General features: G+C 36.2%; 1 protein-coding gene across 1 annotated transcript; it reads right to left on the reverse strand.

Moving 5' to 3' along the window:
* Nucleotides 1-9,209: 9,209 nt before the first annotated feature.
* Nucleotides 9,210-15,418, reverse strand: LOC113288216 (ribonuclease E/G-like protein, chloroplastic). Its single transcript, XM_026537182.1, has 14 exons — nt 15,122-15,418; nt 14,890-14,996; nt 14,324-14,499; nt 13,715-13,967; nt 12,520-13,631; nt 12,093-12,410; nt 11,944-11,985; nt 11,687-11,811; nt 11,213-11,360; nt 10,955-11,027; nt 10,503-10,615; nt 10,183-10,302; nt 9,816-9,971; nt 9,210-9,721 (listed from the first exon to the last, which is right to left on the reverse strand). Exons 1-14 carry the CDS (start codon nt 15,214-15,216, stop codon nt 9,554-9,556), a joined length of 3,006 nt encoding a protein of 1,001 aa, XP_026392967.1. The 5' UTR covers nt 15,217-15,418; the 3' UTR covers nt 9,210-9,553.
* Nucleotides 15,419-23,551: the final 8,133 nt, after the last annotated feature.

Consider the following 23,551-nt stretch of genomic DNA (forward strand, 5'->3'; position numbering starts at 1 on the left):
AAGTAAGGAGCGGAATTGTACCTTGATCAGTGCGAGATTGGTTAGGACTCAACTACATTCCAATCTGAATTTAACTTGGAGTAGGATAGTGTCTGTAGCGGCTTAATACAGTGTGGTGTTCAAATATGGACTAGGTCTCGAGGTTTTTCTGCATTTTTGGTTTCCTCGATAACAAAACTTCTGGTATCTAAGTTATTTCTTTTCCGCATTATATTTGTTTAGATAATTGTGCGTATTTATTTTCTGAAATATCACAGATTGTGCGTAAATTCAATCAATTGTGAATCCAACCTTTGGTTGTTGATTAAATTTATTGACACTTGGATATTGGTTTTTGATACCATCCAAGTTGTTTCTTATATTAATCAGGCTCACAGATTTCTATCTGTTTTATTTGTTGATTACGTTAAGAAACTGAGATATAACTATTTGATATACTTTTCTTAAGATTGAGTCTGACTGTCTAGTTGATTCTCTGGAAAGTATATTGGAGTTAGTCCATAGAGATTTCTAAGAGAAATATTGGGTGTGGTTGTTATACCCACGCCTTTTCAATTGGTATCAAAGCAGGCAAACACGTTAAAGACCTCATAAGTCTGTGTTTGTAGCGATCTGACTCTATGGACAATCGTGTTATCTCTGACAACGCAACACCAGTTCAGAAACATTCTGATTTGGTTCAAAGCTTTGAGTCACCTGAGAAATCTCTCACATCTTCTCTTTTGTCTGAAACAATGTTCGACTGGGAAAAATCCCTAGGTGAATAGTTGAATGATCTTTCAGATGAAAGTGATTCAGAAGAGGGACAAGGTATTGATGAAGAAGTCTCTCAATATATTAAGCTTTTTGACCATCTCATTGAGCAAAAAAAGTCAAATGCTTGCTTGGATGAATATCTGACTCCTCTCTGTCAAGAAAACATGAAATTGAGAAAACTCTTTAAGGGATATGATTGTGGATACAATCTCTTACAATCTACTCTTAAAGATCGTGAAGAAGATGTGCGTTCAAAGAATTCTGAATGTGATAATCTTCGTCGAAATCTCTTTGTGTTGAAAGAAATACTTGCAGAAACTGAAGCAAGATGTGACTCTCAACAAAAATGTTTTAATGACAGAGAAATCAGTCTTCTTGCCAGAGAAAAACAATTGGAGACTAATCTAGCTGCTTCTCTTGATAAGGTCAATTCACTGGAAAAGAATCTGAAAAGATTCAATGCTAGTTCGACAAAATTATCAACCATGATGGGAGCATGTAAAGACCATCGTGATACACGTGGTCTGGGCTATAAAGGAATATACGCTCCAAGCACTAGTAAGATCAATTTTGTCTATGCTAATGACAAGTTCCTAAGTGAAAAATTCACTGACATCAAAAGTGAAAAAGTTCCTTCAGCAGCTGATGATCTCATGAACAAAGTTTTTCGACCTTCGAAAACAAATCATATGAAAACAGTCAAAAACATTCCCTACAACTATTATTGCGGGAATAAATGTCACATTGAAAGAAGATGTCGTTTTCGACTGCAAAATGAAAAACTTCATAACATTCTTGTATGGATATCTAAAGAAGTAATCAAACCTACTTCTCTTTTTGCTGGAGTAAAATGACTTATCTATAAACAAGAAAAGTGTTGTGATGAGCCAATTCTCGATTATAAATATGACACACAATCTGTTTATAATTGTAAAGGGAAGAATGTCATATGGACAACCGACTCTTCAAATTACTATGTGAAGAGAAAAAGTCACCGAAATAAGAACAAAAGTTCAAACTCCTTGCCTCTCACTGAAGAAAGTCTTGAATCTAAAATGTTTGCTCCATAATACATTCACATTAATAATCGTGTCTCGGAGCTCAAGACAAGTATAAATATACTCAAACGCAACATTAAGAAGTCAAAGAAGGCAACAGTGTCAGGTATCTCTTACCCTCCTCTTGTTAATTTTCATTTGACTAACCCTATTGGTGTTTTTGAAAATCTTCAAGAAAGTAAAAGGGAAAATGTCAGTATTCGTGATGAGCAATATGCTCATCAAAATACAACTTGACTACTCAAAAAGGACCATCTCCTTGAAACTATGAGAGGATGCTCATAATTCTCAAGAAACTCTTTTGTCTTGAGAAAGGGATCTTTGTTGTATTATTATTGTCATTGTTACTTTTCCTATTAAAATGATCGTCTTACTTTGAGCCCTGCTCCAGTACATTTTTACCTTTTGTAATTGATCAATAACTCTTGAGAATATTCTCTTTGTTGCTTACCTTGAAAACTCTTGTTTTCTTCTCATTGACGGGCGAGTTTTTGTTTATCAACAAATTATCTTATGTTCTTTTGAGCTAAGATTTCTGTCAATGTATTTAGAACTTGTTTTTGATTTTTTATCAAAACTACTTCTAAATTAGGCTCCGTTAATCCCTTGGTTTGAACCTGGTTCGCAACCATAAGCGTACGTTCACCTGACCCTTATCGAACGTAAACGAGTTTCCCTAGATTCCCTACAAAGCACTCATATGTATATATATATATATATATATATATGTATGTGTGTATCATGGTTTTATAGGCAGTTTCAACAGAAAAATCCTCTCGATATAACCACCTTTTTTTGATCTCCACCTCTCGAATAATAATCTGCAAAAGATTGAAAATATCTCCTGGTTCCACTTCATTCAGGTTTTTAGAGAATTTTAAATCCCAAGCTCCTTCCTAAAAAATTATATCCTTGATAAAAACATTTTTCTTTCCAAAAATCTTAAAACACTAGGGAATGAATGTTGCAGAGAATGGTTTCTTGTCTAAACATCCTTCCAGAATTGGATACTAGGTATACTATCCACAACCAATTTTGTGTTTGTTTTAACTAAGTTTTTAGAGTTCAGAATGCTATCCCACAAACTAAATTTGACAACATAAGAAGAAATATTAAGCAAGAAGATATCACCGTCACTTATAAATATTCGTTGTATAAATTGCCACTAAATAACATTCTTCTTGGTGTCATATCCCCAAATCCATTAGAGTCTCGTCTCGTGATGAATTGTTAACTGATAGTACCACATGTATTCTTTTGGAAAATAACACTAAACCAAGCAACTCAATTTGTTTTTTTAATTTGCAGCAATGTGAACTCTACGGAAACTTGTAATGATTTTTTTTTAATTCTTTAGCAACTGAAATAAACACCGAAACATATCAAGGTAGTAAATGGGAAGACTAACTGATACACTTTCTTATAATAAGTAGCCTTCCCATCTTAGACAGACAAGTCCTCTTCCAAGTTGACAATTATTGGTCTCTAAATTATAGCTTCACAAACATATTTGCATTTTGTTGAGCCTAAAGAAATATTTGATTATTATTTGAGCTAAATCACAACAAAAATAAGCAGCATAAGACACTCCTTTATGCATATATCCAGTTCCCATTGTAGCACGTTTTCTGTAATTTAATTTTTAACCCGAGACTAATTCAAAGCCAATAATAATTAATCACTTGGTATCCATTATCATCCAAGGGAACAATTAGATCATTGAAAAATTGATAAAACCATAAGAAACTTCCTTCTTAAGCATCAAAGAGAGGACCTCGTCAACTAAAATGGATAGAAAGGGGGAAATAAGATTTCTTTGCACAAATAAGACCTCTTGTTTGTATCACGGGTACATATATGATAGGGACCCTATATGATACTACTTATCGGTGATATCGAATTAAACCGACCTATCATGAGGATTTCTGTCTAATTAAGGTATCATCATCATTTATCATATATTAGATGTTTAAATATACTTTTGAGTACACAAAATTATTCTATAAAGGTGACTGGACCTTTGGATCTGAAAAATATTATAACTAAAATAAATTAGATTTGACTAAGCATATTTCATTGTCTCTACTATTCATAGAAGTAATGTGAAAAGATATTAAATTCGAGTCAACTTTTTCAAAATTTGAATAACTAGTAGACAATTGACTTTGCTCTTTTACTTAATCAAAGTTCTAAAACATCATTTTTTTAAATACAAAATACAAATAAATCATGTTAGAGTATTACTCAGTTAAACCCACCAAGCGTTGATATATCAATATTGGTTGTCAAGTTTAGTTTCAAAACTCGTTATCGGCAGATACAGGTTGATACGTCACATATACGGTTTGTATCAGCATATACGTACCGGGTATCCGAGTATACAAATAAATTGAGGATCTTGGATCAATGTCAACAGATACATATACAATATAGCATATGCGACAAACCATATTTTTGATAGTTTATCTATCTAGTAAGTCATGCTTCTTTTACATGCTTGAGGGATTCGATAATTTTTATAGATTTTGGAGCCATTCTTGATAATCTTGCGAACAAAGTAGTATACTACTTCCGTCCCATAAAAAGTAGGTCTCTTAGTTTTTCTTTTTTTCCTGAAAATAAAAAAAGTACATCACAGGTCCCTCGGTGGCTTAAAACCTTGCAAAATTGATAATCTTGCGAACAAAGTACATCACGGGTTCAAGCTTATAGCTCAGTGGTTTTCCATCAACTCCAGTAAGGAGGAAGTGAGGGGTTCAATCCCCATCGTACATGTTTATATTAGTGTATATAGTTGTACAGTTGGGTTTGGCAGGTCAGAGATGGCAGTGGGGCCAATTTGAATGGCTTGGTTCGGGTAGGGGACTGGGTCCGGCTTTCGCATATCAAAAAATAAATATTCACAGGTCCCTCCACCTTCTCAATTTTGTTTCAAATTAGATTTGTTCTTGTTTAATTTTTCTTTTGTTGTTTCATCTTTCAGCTTATATGAATTATGAAGTCAAAGAGATGATACAACTACTTCTTTACAAGGCTAGTTCGGGGCCTACGCATATTTTATTCTCAACTACAAGAAGGATAAGAAGTGTCTAATTGTGAGAAAACTACCGATTTAACCTCCATTACATTTTAATGCTACCAATTTACCCTCATTAAATCTCAATACTAAAACCTAATTCACAACTTCATTTCATTTTCATTCCATCAACCAGTTTTTTTTTCCAATTTTCAAACAAGAACATCGTAGATTATCGACGATCCAAAAAAATTGAACTTTTTTTCTTCTTCTATATAATGTCATAACCAACAAGATTCAAACATCACAGTGGAGGTACTTACTCTAGTGAGAGTAATCCAGGAATTGTTCAAACGATTTGAAATAAACCGTAGAAGAAAATGATTGTGGAAGACGATCAAACTCTACAAGCAGAATAAATGGCTCGAATCAGGTACTTTCCATCAACCTGATTCCCTAAATTAGGTTTCAACAACATGCAATCACACAAAAATTAAAAAATTTGAAATCAAAGTTTTCTAGGTGTTCCAGAATGGATCTATGCTAATGTATTCGTAAACCGATTTCTTTAGGAATCTATCTTTATTCATACCCACAAAGACCAGTTGTCATTGATGTGTTTTCTGGTCGAAGAAAAGTCAACCGGAATCTGTTGAAGTTAATGCCCAGATAGACCGATTCCCGTGTAGAAGAGATGACTGTACTTCTGTATGTTGTTTTTGGTAGAATCGGATTATGTGAATGTATACATAAAACGAATATATGACGTTTGATTTCATAACTGTAAGACCATAATCGGTTTATGTAACTGTCGACATAAACCGATTCTTGGTGGGAAAAATGACAATTTTTCGGTATGTTTTTTAGCTTAGAATCAGATTGCATGAGCAGTTGCATGAACCTATTATTTTTGTGCAATGTTAGGAATTGGTCTTTGTGTGTGTGTCGTGCAAAACGATTCTATACTTGGAATTTATAGATACACTTTAATATGATTGTTGTTTATCATTTATCCCCATACTCTCTGGGGACAATAAGGGAAAGTAAAAGCAGGCCGAAAAGAACATGAAGAAAACATGATATCGCTTCTCCTCGGATTTTGTAACCTCGTCAAAAGGGAGGTAAGAAATTGGATGCTAAACACCATAGGGGATCGGCGAGTAAATCCAAAGGGATCCACATCAATGAAGCACCTCAAGTGGAGCTTCCACCACAAGAAGAAAATAATACACCTAGCGAAGAAGAAAGTAACGAAGAACAAACTAGTGGCAAGGAAGTTGATGAAGCATTAGGAAGGGGAGTAGAAGTTCAACAACAAAGTAAAAAATATGGTTCGGAGTAAAAGAAAAGTGGACCACATGCTCGATCCAGGGAAGAAGTTCCCTTGTGACCATATCATAGTAAATATCTTAATCGTATGCTATGTCTCAGACTTTAATTTAAGATAAAACCTTTTATTACCCGTTTAGTGTTTTGGTTATTATCTACTCCCTCCGTTCCTTTAATAGGATGGTTTCTATAAATAAATGTTTCAAAAAAATAGGGCTGGTTTCCTAATTGGGAAAGTCACTTTAATTTTTTGGGACCACTTTTATCGTAACTTCTTTTGATGACAAATGTCATGTGGACCATTTCACTTTACTTCTTTTGTTGACAAGTGTCATGGGGACCATTTCACTCCACTTCTTTTATTGACAAGTGTCATGAGGACCACTTTCAATGATTAGTTCTCTTAATTTTCTTAAATTTTTCTAAAAACAAAACCAGCCTATTAAAAAGGAACGGAGGGATTATCAGTTTTGTTTTCTTAGGACCACGCCGATGACGTGCGTCCTCTTAAGCTAGAAACGCCAGCGAGTATGATGGCCTTACGGCCACTGGAAGGACTAGAAATGGTAGGATAAGTAGAGGAAATAATCGGGCTAGTCGATGTTGTGGGGTCGTTGGTTGCGGTCGAAAATTCAGTTGTTGGATAAGAACGTCTTAATGAACTATATTTCAATGTTTTAGAAGAGAGACAAAGAGTTCTATTATGAACGCACCCCAAAAATCTAAGATGGAGAGACTTAGTATTTAGATTCGACTACATCAAGATATGTGAAAGTTCCGTAAAATTAGAAGAATGTTATCAACAATTATCCCAAAGCTTCTCGTCGGGAGAAAGTGAGTAATTCAAGATGTTTATCCCTTTCTAACCTTTTATATTTTGCGTACTAAAATGTAACTTGTTTAATTTCAGGTCGAATGATTAAATAGTCACATGAGGAAATATAGAGCGTTGAGCAAACATGCCCATAAGTTTACTAACGACGTATTGAGGTGCAAAATTCAAGAATACGCGTACTAAATTGTCCTATGCAATGCGCTAATTTTCTAAATATGTAATGTGCCGATTTCCAAAAATTATAAATGGACATTTATTTTATGAAAGTATGGCTTAATTGGTCTACATGTACATTTACATTTTCCATTTCCTAAAATCGGTCTTTGTAGTAAGTTATATGAACTGGTTCGTGGTGTTCTTTGAGAATTAAAACGTCAACCCAGAATCGGTCGACGAGTGCATTAACATCCACCGATTCTGGGTTGATTTCTTAAAAGAAAAGAAGATCAAATTCTCTTCATGTTTTGATGATGAATTAATATTAATTGATTTCTTTGACAACATAACATGATTAAACATCTCTTGATCACTCGAAATAACACTAATTAATCGAGCGTAAATTAGCCTTTAAGAAAAATAGTTGGTCAAAGAATTTTCCATTTTTCTTCAAAATGTCTTATTTTGTGTTTTAGTGATATGCCGCAAATAATTTTTGTAGGCCCCAAACTAGCCAAGCTTCTGTATGTGCAAGTGTTTTTCCTATCGTGTTATTGAGGATTGATCCCTGTTGGGGGCACTCGAATTTCAGGCAATTCTGTATGGGGGAAACTGCAAACTGCTTTAATGACATTGAATTTCCTGAATGCCTTGCTTTGTGAAAACACCAACTCAATAATACGAAGTGTACCACTTTAAAAGTAACTTGTTATAGGGGCGGCATGGTTTATTAGAGGGACGGCCGTGTAATAGTAATGTCCCTCTAGTTGGTTAAGGGATGTCCTATAAGGGGTGTAAATTAACTAGATTACCCTCCCCATTTTTTAACCTAAATCAAAGCTAAATTGAAAATTTGTTTTCTTTCTTCTTCTCTTCTCATCCTCCCATGAACCGTAACCTCCATTAAACTCAAAATTTCATCGTTTTCGATTAATCGACGACTCGAAAATTAATCAAGTGTAGTGTAATGACTTATATGAGGTATGTTTTGAAAACCCAGTTACGATTTGGTTTATTTTGTTCGATTTAAGTTTAATTTCTATCGAAAATTAGAGTTTTAGATGAAAATTGAAATTGAAATTTCTGGGTTTATGTGAGTTACGGTTGATTTTAACTCAATTATGAACTGTAATTGGATATTTTGATGTTGTTACGGTTGGTAATAGTTCAATTACCAACCGTATGTTCTTATATCTGAGAATTTTCTTCAGTTGCGGTTGGTAACCATTTTAGTTTACGAACCGTAACTCAGTTACGGTTGGTATCAAGCATTACCAACCGTAACTGGTTTTACGATTGGGTTTTCTTCAAATTTAACCAGTTACTTGGTAGTCCATCTTTTACGAACCGTAACTTCGATTTACGGTTGGTTATGAGCACAATTCCAACCGTAATTAGCTCTGAAAATGTAAAAAAAATTGAATTTTTTACGTACTTTAGATAACTTTGAGCAACAAAAAGCTAGTTGGGACTAATTTAGAAGTATACACGGTCATTTTCAGGTCCTGGTTGTTCATTTTGTTGGTTAATTTCTTCAATTGATTGAGATTGACCTTCTCCTCTAAACTTTTTTTTTAGCTCTAAAAATCTGATTTTGGTTTTGATTTTGAGTTAATATAAGTGAAATTAATCATTAACACTAAACTTGATTATCATCACTAAACTAGGTTATCAATTATGAGGGTTAATATGTCATTTCCAGTATTTTTTTTATAAGGGACACCTTAAACGATCATGTAATGACCTTTTTTGTCCTATTAGAATGCCGACCCTCTAATAAACCATGCCGCCCCTGTAACGGGTTACCTTTAAAATCAACTTTGTAATGGAGATGTGTGAATTTTGCACACTTAGTTGTCGGCGCCATGACAAATTTTAAAATTCATTAAACTAAAGAGCTGTTACCTCGTGAAAGTCCAGGAAGAAGTTTGGTAAGTTGCAGATATCAGGCTACCCTGTAAAAACTATGCCCGGTACCTTCCCCGTTAATTGTGCCATCAAGGGCGATATAAAATTAACTGGCCACAGCAATAAACATTACCGAACTTGGCAAAAAGAGTGGCCTCTTCAACTCATCTTTTACTTTACAACAACTGAGAACAAAGAAAGGCAGTTCAGCCAAAACCTAATTAACTGTTTGTTACGTGCTCTCTCCCTCAAATGTGGTCTCTAATAAACTTGTCTAGTTCTGGACATAAAAAACGAAAATCGCTTTCAAGAACAAAATTGCATTTATTTGCCATTATAAGAATAACAACTCTGGCTATTGAGAATACAAACACAGTGACTCCGGAACTAACTATCAAGAATTGACTAAAATACTACCATTGAACAGAAAGTAGTAAGTGTAGCGAGCCAGACCTGTACAACAAACAAATGAAGCAATTAGTTGATTGTGCAGCTTCATTTACGACTAGATTTCCACTTTTTGACCGGAAATAAAGTAACTTTGGTGCCAGCTTCCGTTGGTCGTAATCTGGAAATGGCAGCAGCTCGGTTCTGGTTACTGTTCTCCTTCTCCTCTACAAATGGTTTCACCTCAAACGAACCTCTAGTAAACCCTCTGGCAACCTGATGTTGGAATTCCAACCATTAGTATTATAGTTTTCATGGTTTTGTGATGTCTATAGAATTTTAGGCGCAATTGATTCTAATTGTAACTTACCTTTAAAAGGAGCCATACTTTCAGAGAACTACTCAACAATGCAAGTCTTGTTCTTTTTCCTGATGTTAAGTAGTTACACATGTAACGATCCACCATCAGAACAAATCTTGGCCAAGACTTCGGGTTTTCTAGGCTTGCCTTCACATTTGATGATGCCTATGACAAATAATATATCCAGTTATTATGATTCAAGAGAGAAACGTAGCAGAAGCTAAAGCTAAATGTCTTTTCTTTTCTTTTTTTGGAAAGTTTTAGAAGAGTAGAGGAAAAGAAGAAAAATACCAGACTAGCCTTCACCAAGTGACTATAATGAGAGAGAAAATCCTGATGCATTCAAAGATTTTAAGATTAAGAACAGAGTACTTACGAGTAGCCGACAAATTTCATGTTCAATCTTTGAAAAGGAAGTCTCCAGTGCCTCAACCCGCCCAGTACCATGGCAGCAAATGCATGGCTCACTAATCATAAACGTTACACTAGGGCGAACCTGTCCAGCATTTAAAAACATATAAAAATAGAGGAACTGCAAGGGTGGACAAAAAATAACACCGGCTGCTTCTACCACATACCCCAGCTAACACGATTACAAACACGTAGGAAAGTAAGAATGAGTAATGTACAGGTACATTCACAAGAAAGATTCTGACTTAGGCTTTAATGATGAAATATGACCAAGAAACAGCATACCCTCTTTCTCGTTATTTCCATCAGTCCATGCCTAGACAACTCTGAGACTTTCACAATTGACCGGTCTCTCTCAACGGCTTTTTTTATTTCTTCATAGACCATCCTCTTATTTGCTGGAAACATATAAGCCAAATAAAAACAAATTAACAATCGACAACTAACACAAACATTGACAAGACGATACACGCTGTAGATTAATATTCTTGATACACCTTTTTTCTCAAAATACTACCAAAAGAAAACTGGAATGGGTACAGAAATTACAGCAGTGGATGAGAGGAAAAGACTTTAGAAAGTATGAGTTAGTCATTTGAAACCATAGGTAAACTGGGTTTTAAAAAAAAGGAGCACCTGGGCTGCCAGTAACCAGATACACACCAATTAGTGATACTGACGAATTAGTGATTCAGTCCATCATCAGGTAAAATTCAGCAGATGTGTGCATTACTTACAGTCATCAACCATATCAATGAAATCCACCACGATAATGCCACCTATATCCCTGAGGCGCAGCTCCCTTGCTATCTGAACAGCAGTTGTTTTGTCAGTGAATTTCATTATTGGGAATTTCCAATATGCTACATGAGGTTTACATGAAAATATCCACAATGGCCATTACTTTCTCTGCAGATATCTGATAATATAGCACAAGTTCACATTGACATATTAGCTCAAACTGCTATGGTGAAGAGGGTTTCACTTCTACGTACTTGCTTTGCGGCTGCAAGGTTGACATCAAGAATAGCTCTTTCTTGTGAACTCTCTTGACCAAGCATTCCGTGTCCTCCATTCACATCGATGGAGACTAAAGCCTCTGTTTGTTCAATTACTAAAGAGCCGCCAGTAACGAGTGGGACTCTGCAACACAAGAAACAACCAGCATAGGGAGCAACATAAGTCATTGAACAACACTTAAGAATTTTATATACAGTATTTTCAGTCAAGAGTTAATGTTCCTGCAATCTATGAAAAATATGTACAGTTTTAATCTTTTTGTCTTTCCGTTTCTACCAGATATCAAGGTTTGAGTCGCGTAATCACTAACATTTTCGGAATAACTGAGATTATCCTGAACATGTTTATGATATTAATCAAGGTAGATAACCAAAGTCCAAAAGTCATTAGGATTACGACCAATTCGTTTTTATTCCTTACTTCCTTTTCAGCAACTTTTATCTGCTCACCTTTTACTAAGCATGTTATCAATCTCTTCTTCAATGCCATATTCATCAAAGATCGGAATTCTTTTGTTGTATAACTCCACTCTATCACAAAGATCGGGTGCAATATCCTGAAGGTAGCTGGTAACCTGACAGATGATGTACCAAACTAACGTCAAAGATATCGAGATGAGATGATAAAATTTATGACTTCAGAAATAGTTACCTTAAAAGGTTAATAAGAACAAAAGTCAGACATATATATAACATCACGGGGATACCTCATGATATGTCCTAGGAGAATCAACCACCATGTTGTCAACCTGAACATAGATTGCAGGATAAGCATAGGAAACAAAGCCAAAAGGGAAGGCGAAACAATGCAAAGTAGCAAAGATGTGTTACAGGATATAAATTTGGATGTGTTCACCTTCTCATTAAAATAGTCCTGTGCAACAGAAAGAGTTTGGCCCATTGCTCTATGCAAAATTACAGGAACTGCCCCTTCAACGCCTTCATCTGCAGCAAGAGCTGCAGATTTTGCATGCTCCATTATATCTTTCCAGGTTGATAGCAGGCCTTCCAAGTCCTTCTGCAATTCCTCCAACGAATGACCAGCAGCAACGGTTCTTACTGTAAGACCAAAACCTGGAGGTTGTAAAGTCTTTGCAATGACTCTTAATCGTGTACGCTCAACTCCTGAAACTTTCTTTGAGACACCGATTCTTTCACACCGAGTAATCAGTATCTGCAAGAAAATTAATAGTAATGAAGAGACAGAGGAACTCAAATAAGGACACCATGACTACATTTGTAACCGAATACGAGAAACCACTACAAGACATAATATCCCTTACCCAGAATCTGCTCCTTAAATTTGGATAAGCAGTAAGAGCTGGACCCTTTGTTCCTAATCCTTCTTTTACAACTTGCACAATCACTTTAGTTCCTTTACGAACACGGTTCCATTTGTCCACAGTATGGTGTGCACCTCCAGAATCTTTTATATCATGGAGCGTATGCTCTGAATGCTGAGAAGCATGGGAGCCTCTGAGTACAGGAAGAACTCCATTAGTATTTTCACTTTCGCCTTCTGGACCGGGACCATTTCCATCAAAGTCGTCCTCAAAATCAGCATCACCATCAGCGTCACCATCATCATAGTCAACTATACTACCATTGACATTGGCATCAAAGTCATCTTCAGTTTCATGTTCCTCAAAATCTTCATGACTAAATTGATCTGGATCATCCTTAAACTCAATACCTTCTATATCATCAATGACTTCAACACCATGTGAGCTACTACTGAAGATATCTGGATGCTGCTTATGCTTGTGGATTGCAGCACCATTAACTTCTTTTTCCTTACCTTTACGGCGAAATGGAGGAAATATGAACGGTTCCCTATTCTGTTTAATATCCATAAGAGATGGTCTAGAAATTCCAATATTTACAAATGCGCCACCCATATGGGGAACAAGTCTTGTGACTACGCCAAGATACACACTATCACAATGGACATTATTCTTAACAGGTTCCAGCAATAACTCAACCAACTTTCCTTCTTCCATGACAGCTATTCTTTGCATGGTACATATGGAAGAGTTAATCAGTATAACAGTGGAAACAGAATCCTCAAAATTAGTTAATTTACTCGTATCCTCTGGAATTTCTGCACCCTGGTAACTCTTATTAGGAAGCTCCTGTTGTTTTAAAACTTCTTCAGGGGACTGTATTTTAGAAGAAGAGTCTATCTCATCTTTAAAGCTAAGTGCAGATTGGAGTAGCCAGGGTTCCTCAACAGGCTGATCTCTTTCAAACAAAGATCCTCCAGAAGCTATATTGTTATTACTGAGAATAGTTAAATCATTCCTCCCGGTGGAGTAAGGCTCGTCCTCAACAAATTCAATGGGTGATAATGATGAGTCTCTAACTATTTTCTGACTCCTTAAATTCCGATGCTTACCTGTCAAAACACTGCAATCATTTAAGTAACCACAGAGAAGACCAAGTTTAATAATAATCAGGCTACCTTTTCAGAACTGTTACCTTCATTTGGACTGGGTATAACTTGATCTGCAGTAAGATTCGTCTCTTCTATCCATGATCCCCAAGAATGAACTTGAACCTTTTCAATTTGAACTTCCATCCACAAGTCTCGCACCACAACTTTCCTGTTTTGCGTGCTTGGTAGAGGTATGGAAACAGAAAATTCAGGTCCTGGTCTCCAAGTTAGATCAGAGGAAGGCCATCTATCTCCTCTTATGAAATAATTATATTTGAAATTAGCCCCACATGGTACCTGGCAATGAGTGACCATTTAAAGAACATGTAAATATGACTATTCTGATTTCACATGAAGAGTATTCTGCAAGCATAACATGTGTAACTAGATTAGACTTATGAGCTGACTAGCGCATTCCAACTGTTTCCATGTACGAAGGGACACAATGTTTCATATTTTTTGTGTGTCCCAGGGACACTGTAATGCCCAGTGTTTGTGGGAAATGCCCAGATTCAATCGCTAAGATCTTTACGCCTATCAGTTGAGAGCTCATAGTTTCATGTACCATATGTTAACTTTTTTGTATTTCGTAACCAACTCAGCCAGTACACATATTACACTGACACTTAATGATTACAGTCGAAGCCCATTACCTTTACTTCTGTCTTCCACAAGTTGGGGCCCTCAGAAGACGGTACCATGCGAATAGCCATCACAGGTTCCCAGCAGCCTAAAGTAATAGAATCCCCGGTGACGTACAAAATCTGGCCATCTGCTAAATCGGCTTCTACAGTCCAAAGCACCTCGCAAAACTCTTGTGAGGATGTATCTGTAGCGCACAAGAAAATCACTCTTCTAAATCTGTCAGCCTAATCTAAAGTGACCGCAATCTTAAGAGAACGCTGAATGTACAGTAAGTATTGAAAGCCAAATTCTTCAAGAGCTTCTAGCAGGTATTGAAAGCCTTGAGGAGACAAGTATTGACTCAAGTGTTTCTGTAACTATCACCAATTTCCAGTAATGATGTTAACTAGCATGTACCACAGGTTTCATTTCACTGTATTGAATTAAAAGTTTTTGCAAACAATGGATAAGAAAAAGCTCTAGGAAACAACATTGCCAACTCTTCTAAACATACTGAGCAACCATCTCTTATGCGGTTCCGAATGTCACACAGTATTTTAAGAAATTCAGTAATTCAATGTCAAAATTTTGTTACCTTTCCTTGCAGATACTGTAGGAGATGATTTCAGAAGAAAATTATGAACACCAAGTTGAACATTGATCTTAAATGCACTCCGTAATGGTACCGGTTGAAATATATACCTATGCCAACCCAAAAAAAATGTCAAGTAGAACTCGCTTCAGCGAAAGAAATACCCAAAACAAAAATTTCTAATGGAATTCAAAATTCAGCTAACAAGAATTCTTGAACAAATTCTACTACTTACGGTAACAGGGCCCTTTCAGAGGCGAGTAAAGAAGAACGAAATCCCCTACTTGAGCCCAGCAGGAAAGGTCTAGCTCGAGCTTCGCAGACCTCCATCACCAACACTATAGAAACTTCAAAATCCAGAAGAAGCCATTAGAGCTGGGGTTTTTAAGCTTTCCAGGGTTAAGAAAGTGTAAATTAATAAGATAATTAAAGATTGTTCGGTCATTTGAGGAAGAAGAGAGTGTGCGGAAGACTGAACCAGACTGTGAGAGGAACTGGATAATAGATAGCGAGAGAGCGGGGAAAGAAAGGGAAGAAGATAGATATAACCAGATCCGTATTGACTCGCGATCTGGTCGTGTAAAAGCGATCTAGGTAGATGCCCTTAGCATTCTACCCTGACGTGCCAGACCAGACGGGCCTCAAGACCATGTCTGCCCAGGTCCATTCCGGCGGACGCGCACTGTCAAAATGGCAAATGCATCGTGGTGGGCATTCTAAGCTGCTGAAATAATATAGGCCGGTCAACCCTTAACATCCTCGATCATGATCCGCATCCAACGTACCAACTCCAACCTATGCCCTCAATACAGTTTTAGTTCTCAAACGTTCAATTACATTTTACTTCATTGAAATATATAGACTGCTCGGATATGGGTGTGTTCTCTTTGACTTAAATCTTCTTCCTTAGGTGACTATTACATGGAATTCATGAATTGGAGATTGTATATTATCTAGGCTCAATGCAAGTATATAATTCAAGGGTAGAGTATCTTGAAGTCAGAGAACTGATTGTTATAGTGATGTAAACAGATCGTTAAAATTTATTTTGTCCCTAATATAGCAAGACTTTTTTAGTATCCGCACAATTTTTAAGGAAAATAGGAGAGATATTAATGTTTTTGTTATGAAATAAAGATGGAGACAGAAGTATAGAGAACAAGAAGGGAGAAATCTTATTAATTTGTGGAGAATTATAAGGATTTATGTATCAATTTACAGGGATAGAAGACTTGGTGTCCAAGAAATGGAAAACCTAATATTAGACACAGAGGCATCTTAATAAATAAACTAAGGTTTATAACACTTGTCATGATGACCACCAACTAAAGTGTTACCAATATACGAGGAGAACTTAAAAGGGAAAAACATGAAAATGATAGTGTTGGACACGCCTATATTGCCTCGTCAAAACCTCGCAAAGGAAAACCTAGTGGAAAAACCTCGATGGAGGAAAAAGAGTACAATGTGATAAATCAAGTACGTACACGATGCACCTTTGATGGTAGCACTATTCCTGATGAGTTAAATCTCGGCATACAAATCTTTGAGTCGAGACTTTCAATTTCGATGAAAGAGTTTCTTTAATGCAGGAGATTGCCATGATTTTGTGTAGAAATCTGCTAGGTGATGAAGTCTTATTTTGTGTTATGCAAGTAGTATTGTCTTCTAGTAATAGTGTTCTCGAGTCTTCATGCTTCTTTAGACATATTAATGACTTGTGTCATGGATTTCTAACTTCTCGGAGATGATTTTCCAAAGTAGTTAATGTAGTTTCTTCAAAAAAGTGCCAAGATACGGACACATTACCATATGTGAATTAAAACCGTATTTGTGATTAGACCTTAGTGGTTAAGAAGGAAATCCAAATCCCTAGGTGATGATTATGTTGATTTAGTCTAATCAAATGTGGGCATCCACAAAATAACCGTAATAATACAACTTACTTTTTGATGATCATCATGTTGAATAAATTGCCTCACATGATCGATGTCTAGAAAGCAAAGATACCGAACTCAATTTCCAGTAGGTTGTTTAACCATGCATAGGATTCACTTACATAAATTCAATCAAACCCGAAAATAACATCAATTTTTGGTGATTACAATTTCATTAGACGAATGAAAGTTATAAACCAACTTTTCGGCTACTTTTCTTTCTCAGTAAAGAAAACATAGAAGAAAGGAAAATGGACTTAGTCAGATAAGTTAGTCACCCACAAAAAAATATAATGAGAAAATTATATCAAACACATAATATAATTGAAAAAAATATACAAACTATTAATATTTACTTTACAAGGAGGAGTTATTAGAGAATTGCTCGGTCGAACTCACAAGTGTCAAAACTATATCTTGATTTCTAGTCTACAATTAGTTAAGTCTCGGTCTAGGATAGTGGAGTTGAGAAACGAGCCAGTCATCATCTACGTTATATTCATCATTCTATCTTTGAAGGAGAAGATCAACCGAAGTTTTCGGAGAACTTCATCGACAAAAGGTAAGTGAAGACTGAACCACCTATTTCTCAAGTTATATTCACCATTATATCTTTGAGACGATTGTCGCATAACTAATTAGACTAGCTTGCATAGACATGAATTTCCAGTCGAGAACTAATTATTTAGTTTACGAATTTCTCGAAATATAATGACTAAGCTTAATGAACATTTGTTTATACTTGATCAAATTCGGTGGAGAAAAATTTATTGTTCGGAACCAAATCACGATTCAAGTTTATCATACGAAAATAGCCTGAAACAGTGATATGTGTCATTGGCATTATTCAGGAATGTTGCGAGTTTATTTAGAGAAATATAAAACTATTATATTTGGAATACAAGATAGTGTTATCAGTCTTACAAACTGAGAAAACTGTTACATGTCTGAAGCCGTATTACATGTATTCGTACACGTAGCGGAGAAACTGTTAGAGCACTGCTCGGTCGAACTCACAAGCGTTGTTATCTCAAGCTTGTTTTTCAAGTTTAGTTGCCAAAACTATAAGTCTTGATTTCTAGTCTACTTATATCCAAGTCTCTGATTGGGATAGAATGTGTAGTTGAGCTTTAGACTTCACAGTGTTCATCGATTGAATACGAAGAACTACTAAAGGTAACTTGTGAAACTTCATCAAAAAAAGGTATGTGGAGACTTGAACTCATCTATCACTCAAAAGTCTATCTACTCTATCTCCTATTTGAGAAAAAAAGTCGTATTGCTATGTAGACTTCAATTATACACATTTGATATTTCGAGCTGAGTTTATCTCGCTTACCTATTTCTCGAAATATATGTTGGTAAGCTTTCACTTTAACCAAGTTCATCTTTTATACTTGACGAAAGTCAAAAAATGATAATGTGAAAACCTCCTTGTAACATCTTACATGATTTGTGTGAGACATTCATTTGATGTACACTCGGAATGTTTCGTATTGATCATTCGATCACTTGAAAATTGCTTTGAAGCTAATAGTTGTCTGAGACATATATTGTCGTCTTCTAAGAATGTTTCAATGATTGAAATGAGAGTTTAGAACAAATTAACCATGATTGGATATATCACAGTATGCATACTTGTATGCTAATTGTTGCAAGTTATTCCAAGTCCGGGAACCATGGTATGCGTACCCGTACGCTTACTGGCGTAAGTTTAAGTTCTGGAATTCAACTAAGTTTGGTAGTATGTGTACTCGTCCGCGAACTGGCGAATCCAAACTTAGTCCGGCCACTTAGGTATGCGTACCCGTTCGCATACTTGAGTAGGTTATGTTCTAAAATCGGTTTGTTCATGAACTAATACATTTATATATTAAGGAATGCAATCTTTTGCAAACCGTGGCTATAATTTTCATGATATTAATCGAGTTAATCAAAATCGATTTTGCTTCAATTGTGTCTTATATACTTCTATGAGAATATAAACAACTGAACAACTCTCTAACTAGTTTCATTTGAGTCATTTGAACTAGTTGACATAAAGATGAATAAGGTTGATATGAAATTATTCATATGGCTAACCTCGGTTAACGATTGTTGAACCAACTAAGTGTACCCGTTTAGGTACGTTTACTCTTATCAAAATGTTGGTGCATTTCATTTGTGTATGACAAGCTAAGTTTGATCTAACGGTGGAAAGATATTAGCTTGAATCTGATCACGTTTTCATCTAACGTTGAATATTCAATGCTTTGTTACCAAGGTAGCATTGATTGCAAACCCTGATTTGAAGACTATATAAGGGAAAACTCTAGCAACTAGGAAACCTAATCCCCACACAACTTGTGTAATACTAGTCGTGACTAGAGTCGATTCTCCTTCAACCTTAGGTTTTTCTAAAACTCAGTAGGTTAACGACTTAAAGACTTCATTGGGATTGTGAAGCCATACCCAACTATTTTCTCTGTAGTTGCATGTTCTGATCTTGCTGTTTTCTATTGTGATTGAGTATTATCTTCTTTAAGATTTGCTCGAGATATATTCTCCGATAGGAAAGATTGAAAATTAGTCACAAACATCTTCGTCTCATCGTTTGTGATTCCACAATATCTTGTTTCGTTAATCGATTAAGATTATTGTGAGGTGATTGATAATACTAGGCTGTTCTTCGGGAATATAAGTGCGGTTTATCAATTGGTTCATGTTCACCTTGATTTATCAAAAGACGGAACAAAACTCATACGTATATCTGTGGGAGACAAATGTATCTATTCAATAGACTTTTCTGTGTGATACAAATTTGTTTATCAAGTCTTCAACTTTGGGTCGTAACAACTCTTAGTTGTGGGTGAGATCAGCTAAGGGAATCAAGTGCGCAGAATCCGGTGTGGTTCTAGAGGCGTAAGGAACGAAACTTTACCTTGATTAGTGTGAGATTAATTAGGGCTCAACTACATTCCAGTCCGAAGTTAACTTGTAGTAGGCTAGTGTGTGTAGCGGCTTAATACAGTGTGGTGTTCAATCTGGATTAGATCCCGGTGTTTTTCTGCATTTGCGGTTTCCTCGTTAACAAAACTTCTGGGGTCTGTGTTATTTATTTTCCGCAATATATTTGTTTATATAATTGAAATATCACAGGTTGTGCGTAGTTCAATCAATTAGATAACCCAACCTTTGGTTGTTGATATAAATTGATTGACACTTGAACATTGGTCTTTGGTACCGTTCAAGTTATTTCACATAATAATCAGGCTCGCGGATTTCTATTTGTTTGATTTGCTGATTATATTGTAAAACAAAGATACAACTCTTGGATATATTTCCATTGATTGAGTCTGAGTGTCTAGTTGATTCTCTTGGAATTATATTGGAGTTTTTCCATACATATTGCTAAGCGAAATATTGGGTGTGGTTGTTGAAACCCCGCTTTTCAATTGGTATCAGAGCAGGCAAACACGTTTAAGACCTCATAAGTCTGTGTTTGTAGCGATATGACTCTATGGATAGTAAAGTCTCTATAAACGCTTCACCAGAATTCAACTCTGATCATATAGAACGTTCTGAAGAGTTAGTTATTTCCTATAAGAAGTTGGATGAACAAATCCGGATCAATTCTAATATTGTTGCAGAAATTGCAAAGTATAAGGATTTGAAGTATGTTAAAGTATCTTCAATGGATTTGAATAACCCATTTAATTCTTCCTTGAAAAATTGTCGGAAGTCAGGGGATAAGCGAGATTTAGGCTTTGTGAAACCTGATGTGGTTCAGAACTTCTCAGATGAGTTTAAAGATGTTGGTCTATGTATGTTCTATGATTATCACAATCATTTTCAACATACATGTACATCTTTCAAGAAAAGTTAAAAGATTGCGAGTAATCTTTATAAGAAATCCAAACAACTGTTTACTTCTCTAAAAAGGTGTACAAATCTAACAAGAAATCCCAAACGGGATATTATTGTTAGTATGGAAGCTTTTTCTCTAAAATCAACATCATCCTTTTAATGGTTTCTTGATAGTGGATGTAGCCGACATATGACTGGAGATCTTTCGTGGTTTGTGAATTCAAGCGACTTTGAAGGAGCTCCTGTAAAATTCGGAGATGGGAGTTGTTGCTACATAAGTAAGAATGGGACGATCAAACTACATGGCGTTCCTGAAATCCATGATGTAGTATACGTTAAAGGTATGACTGGAAACATTCTTTCTATTAATCAAATTTGTGACAAAGGTGATCGAATTTTTATAGTGGTAAATAGAGTTGTCGTTCACTCGGACTTTGTTGAGATTGATTTAGGATTGAATATACAAAATACTAAAAACAAAGGAAAATATACAAAATAAGGTCACAGGATGAAGAGATACTAGGACGCAGGATTTAACTACTTTTCATATTCTTGTGGTTCAATCATTAAATCTAAACAATATATCTCAAACAAAAGAAGTTGTGACTCTAATTCTTTGCCAAAAATAGATTTCATAAAACATTAGTTGTAAGTTCTGAGCATGACGCATCGAAAGTAATTAAAACCAAGCATGCGACATCAAACAAAATAACAAATAATTAGTAGAAATCATGACGCAATTAAATCTATGCAAAAAGTCATATAAAGAATTAATTCATCTACCACAATCATGAAAAGTTGCTTCCTCCGTTGTCCCAGGAATGGGTTATAGCTCCGCATGGTTAAAACACACTCAACGGAATTTTTCATTGCTCGAGAATATGTGCTTGCCCTGTTTAGTCGAGATTATGTGAAATCTTCTCGTTCAATCGAATTTAAAGCTCTTACCAATCCTGTTATGGTTAAACAGGTTGATATGAGTCCAATCCCGTGTAAACCTCCAGCTAAACTCGTCTTAATTCTTGCCAGAATTCACGCAGAATACGTTATTCCCTTGTTAAGCCAAGCTCGATGAACTTGACCTATTTGATTGGTTCTGTTGGACTTACTAACCCTGTTCAGTCTTAATAAGACCAAACCAAACAAAATCCGTGATTGAATCTCCTCCGAACTGTCCCAAAACTCGAATCAAAAGTTACACAGGTGACTGCTTAAGTTTCCCGCCATATTTGATAATTCAAAAGGTGGAAGATGGAGTGACCCGATCCAAAACAGGGGTGCCCTGGGGTGTCCCTTATCCAAAACGAGTGTGCCTTTAGTACTTTTTCGGGGGGGGGGGGTTCCCCAATCAACTTTTCGAACCGAATTTTCCAAAAATATTTACTGATAGACACATTTTTGTGTCTGAACTGTCCTCAGTGTCTCTACTGCTAGTGCTTGATTTTGTATTTATTATGGTGTTTTTATGTTTGTATAGGTGTTTTTGGAGAAATATACTTGTGTGGAAAAAGTTGCTCAAAAAGTGCTATTTGGACCCCCGGAGGACATTTTCTATACGGACCCCAGATTTGGCTAAGGGGCACCCAAGGTTATGCGTAGCCCAAATTCATCCTCAACACCCAATTTTGTCCACGACACTCGTCTTCATCCTTTGAATTCTGAAAAAGGCGGGAAAACATGGTTTTCACCTGAAAAAATTTCGTTCGAAATTGGAAGGTATTGTAGAGAGACTCAATAGCTCAGATTGATGGGGGGGACTTGATGAGTGCTAAAAAGTGCATATTTCTATATATTTTTCTTGGCATTTAACTCATCTTTTGTGCATTAATTCTACATTTTATCCCATATTCTGTATTTTCTTTGTTTTCAAGAATAAATATTTTTATTAACTAATTTTGCATTTTTAGGTAATAAATAAAGTTTGGATGAATAGCGGAGCGAAAAGAGCAGAAAAGTAGTGAAAAGCCGGGAGGAATTACACAAGGAAGCCGCGAAGAATGTTGTGCACAAGACCAAAAGGCTAGAAGTGGGCTTGAAGAGGAAGAATTGTTCTTAAAGAAGATATGGGCTTGGCATACCCAAGGACCAAAACCCTCACCCAAATCCATTTCATATATCCATACCCGTTTCCTTTTCTAGCCGTCAGATTTGATCATCTCAGCATCATATGGTCGCAGCATCGCCAGTACATCAAAGTCTGAAGCTCCTGTCTAACACTACAACACCTAACTCCATCTTGAGCCGTCAGTTTCGTTGTATCACGTATCCGACGGTCGATACCAGCCTCTTCACTTGTAGCCGTTAGATTTATCTATCATTTCCGCATCCCACGGCTCAGCTTCGCTGGACATCGAATTGGCTACACCCTCTTCACACTGTAACAACCTACACCTATACCCATCGCCAAACACTCCCCTCCTTCTTTCCATCGAACCCATCTTCTTCCTCCCACTCCCTATGCAACTACTCCACTGTCACCACCTTATCCATCATCACCACCATTCCCTGACACCACCAAACCACTCTACTCCACCCTAAAAGCGAAACCCATCATTTCCCCCATCTTTCTAGCCGCCTACTTCATCAATCTCGCACCTTTCCTATCTCTGAAACCCTAGGTTAGAGATTGATGAATTAGGTGAAGCTAAAGAAGAAATTGAGGTGTGGGAATGAAGCAGTGAAGTCAGAGGAAGATTGGGTCGACGTTGTGGGTAAGATTTGACCCATCAAATTAGGTGAAATCGAAACCCTAAATTCACTGTTTTGGGATTTTTTTTTTGGATAAACCCTAATTTTGTAAATTAGGTATTTTTGAGAATTGGGTGTAACTATAAATAGAGTTGTGATGTGTGTGAAAGGGGGTATGCCTGGACTAGCCAGTG

Source organism: Papaver somniferum, chromosome 6 (genome assembly GCF_003573695.1).
Source record: "Papaver somniferum cultivar HN1 chromosome 6, ASM357369v1, whole genome shotgun sequence".
Classification (NCBI taxonomy): Eukaryota; Viridiplantae; Streptophyta; class Magnoliopsida; order Ranunculales; family Papaveraceae; genus Papaver; species Papaver somniferum.

Bases quoted from the DNA above. Each gene is read 5' to 3' on its own strand.
- LOC113288216 (XM_026537182.1), bottom strand. From the start codon at position 15,216: ATGGAGGTCTGCGAAGCTCGAGCTAGACCTTTCCTGCTGGGCTCAAGT. The intron at 10,616-10,954 runs GTAAGTAATGCA...ATATGTTTCCAG, and splicing joins CATTGATATGGTTGATGACT to CAAATAAGAGGATGGTCTAT. The intron at 10,303-10,502 runs GTATGCTGTTTC...AATGCTGGACAG, and splicing joins TGGAAATAACGAGAAAGAGG to GTTCGCCCTAGTGTAACGTT.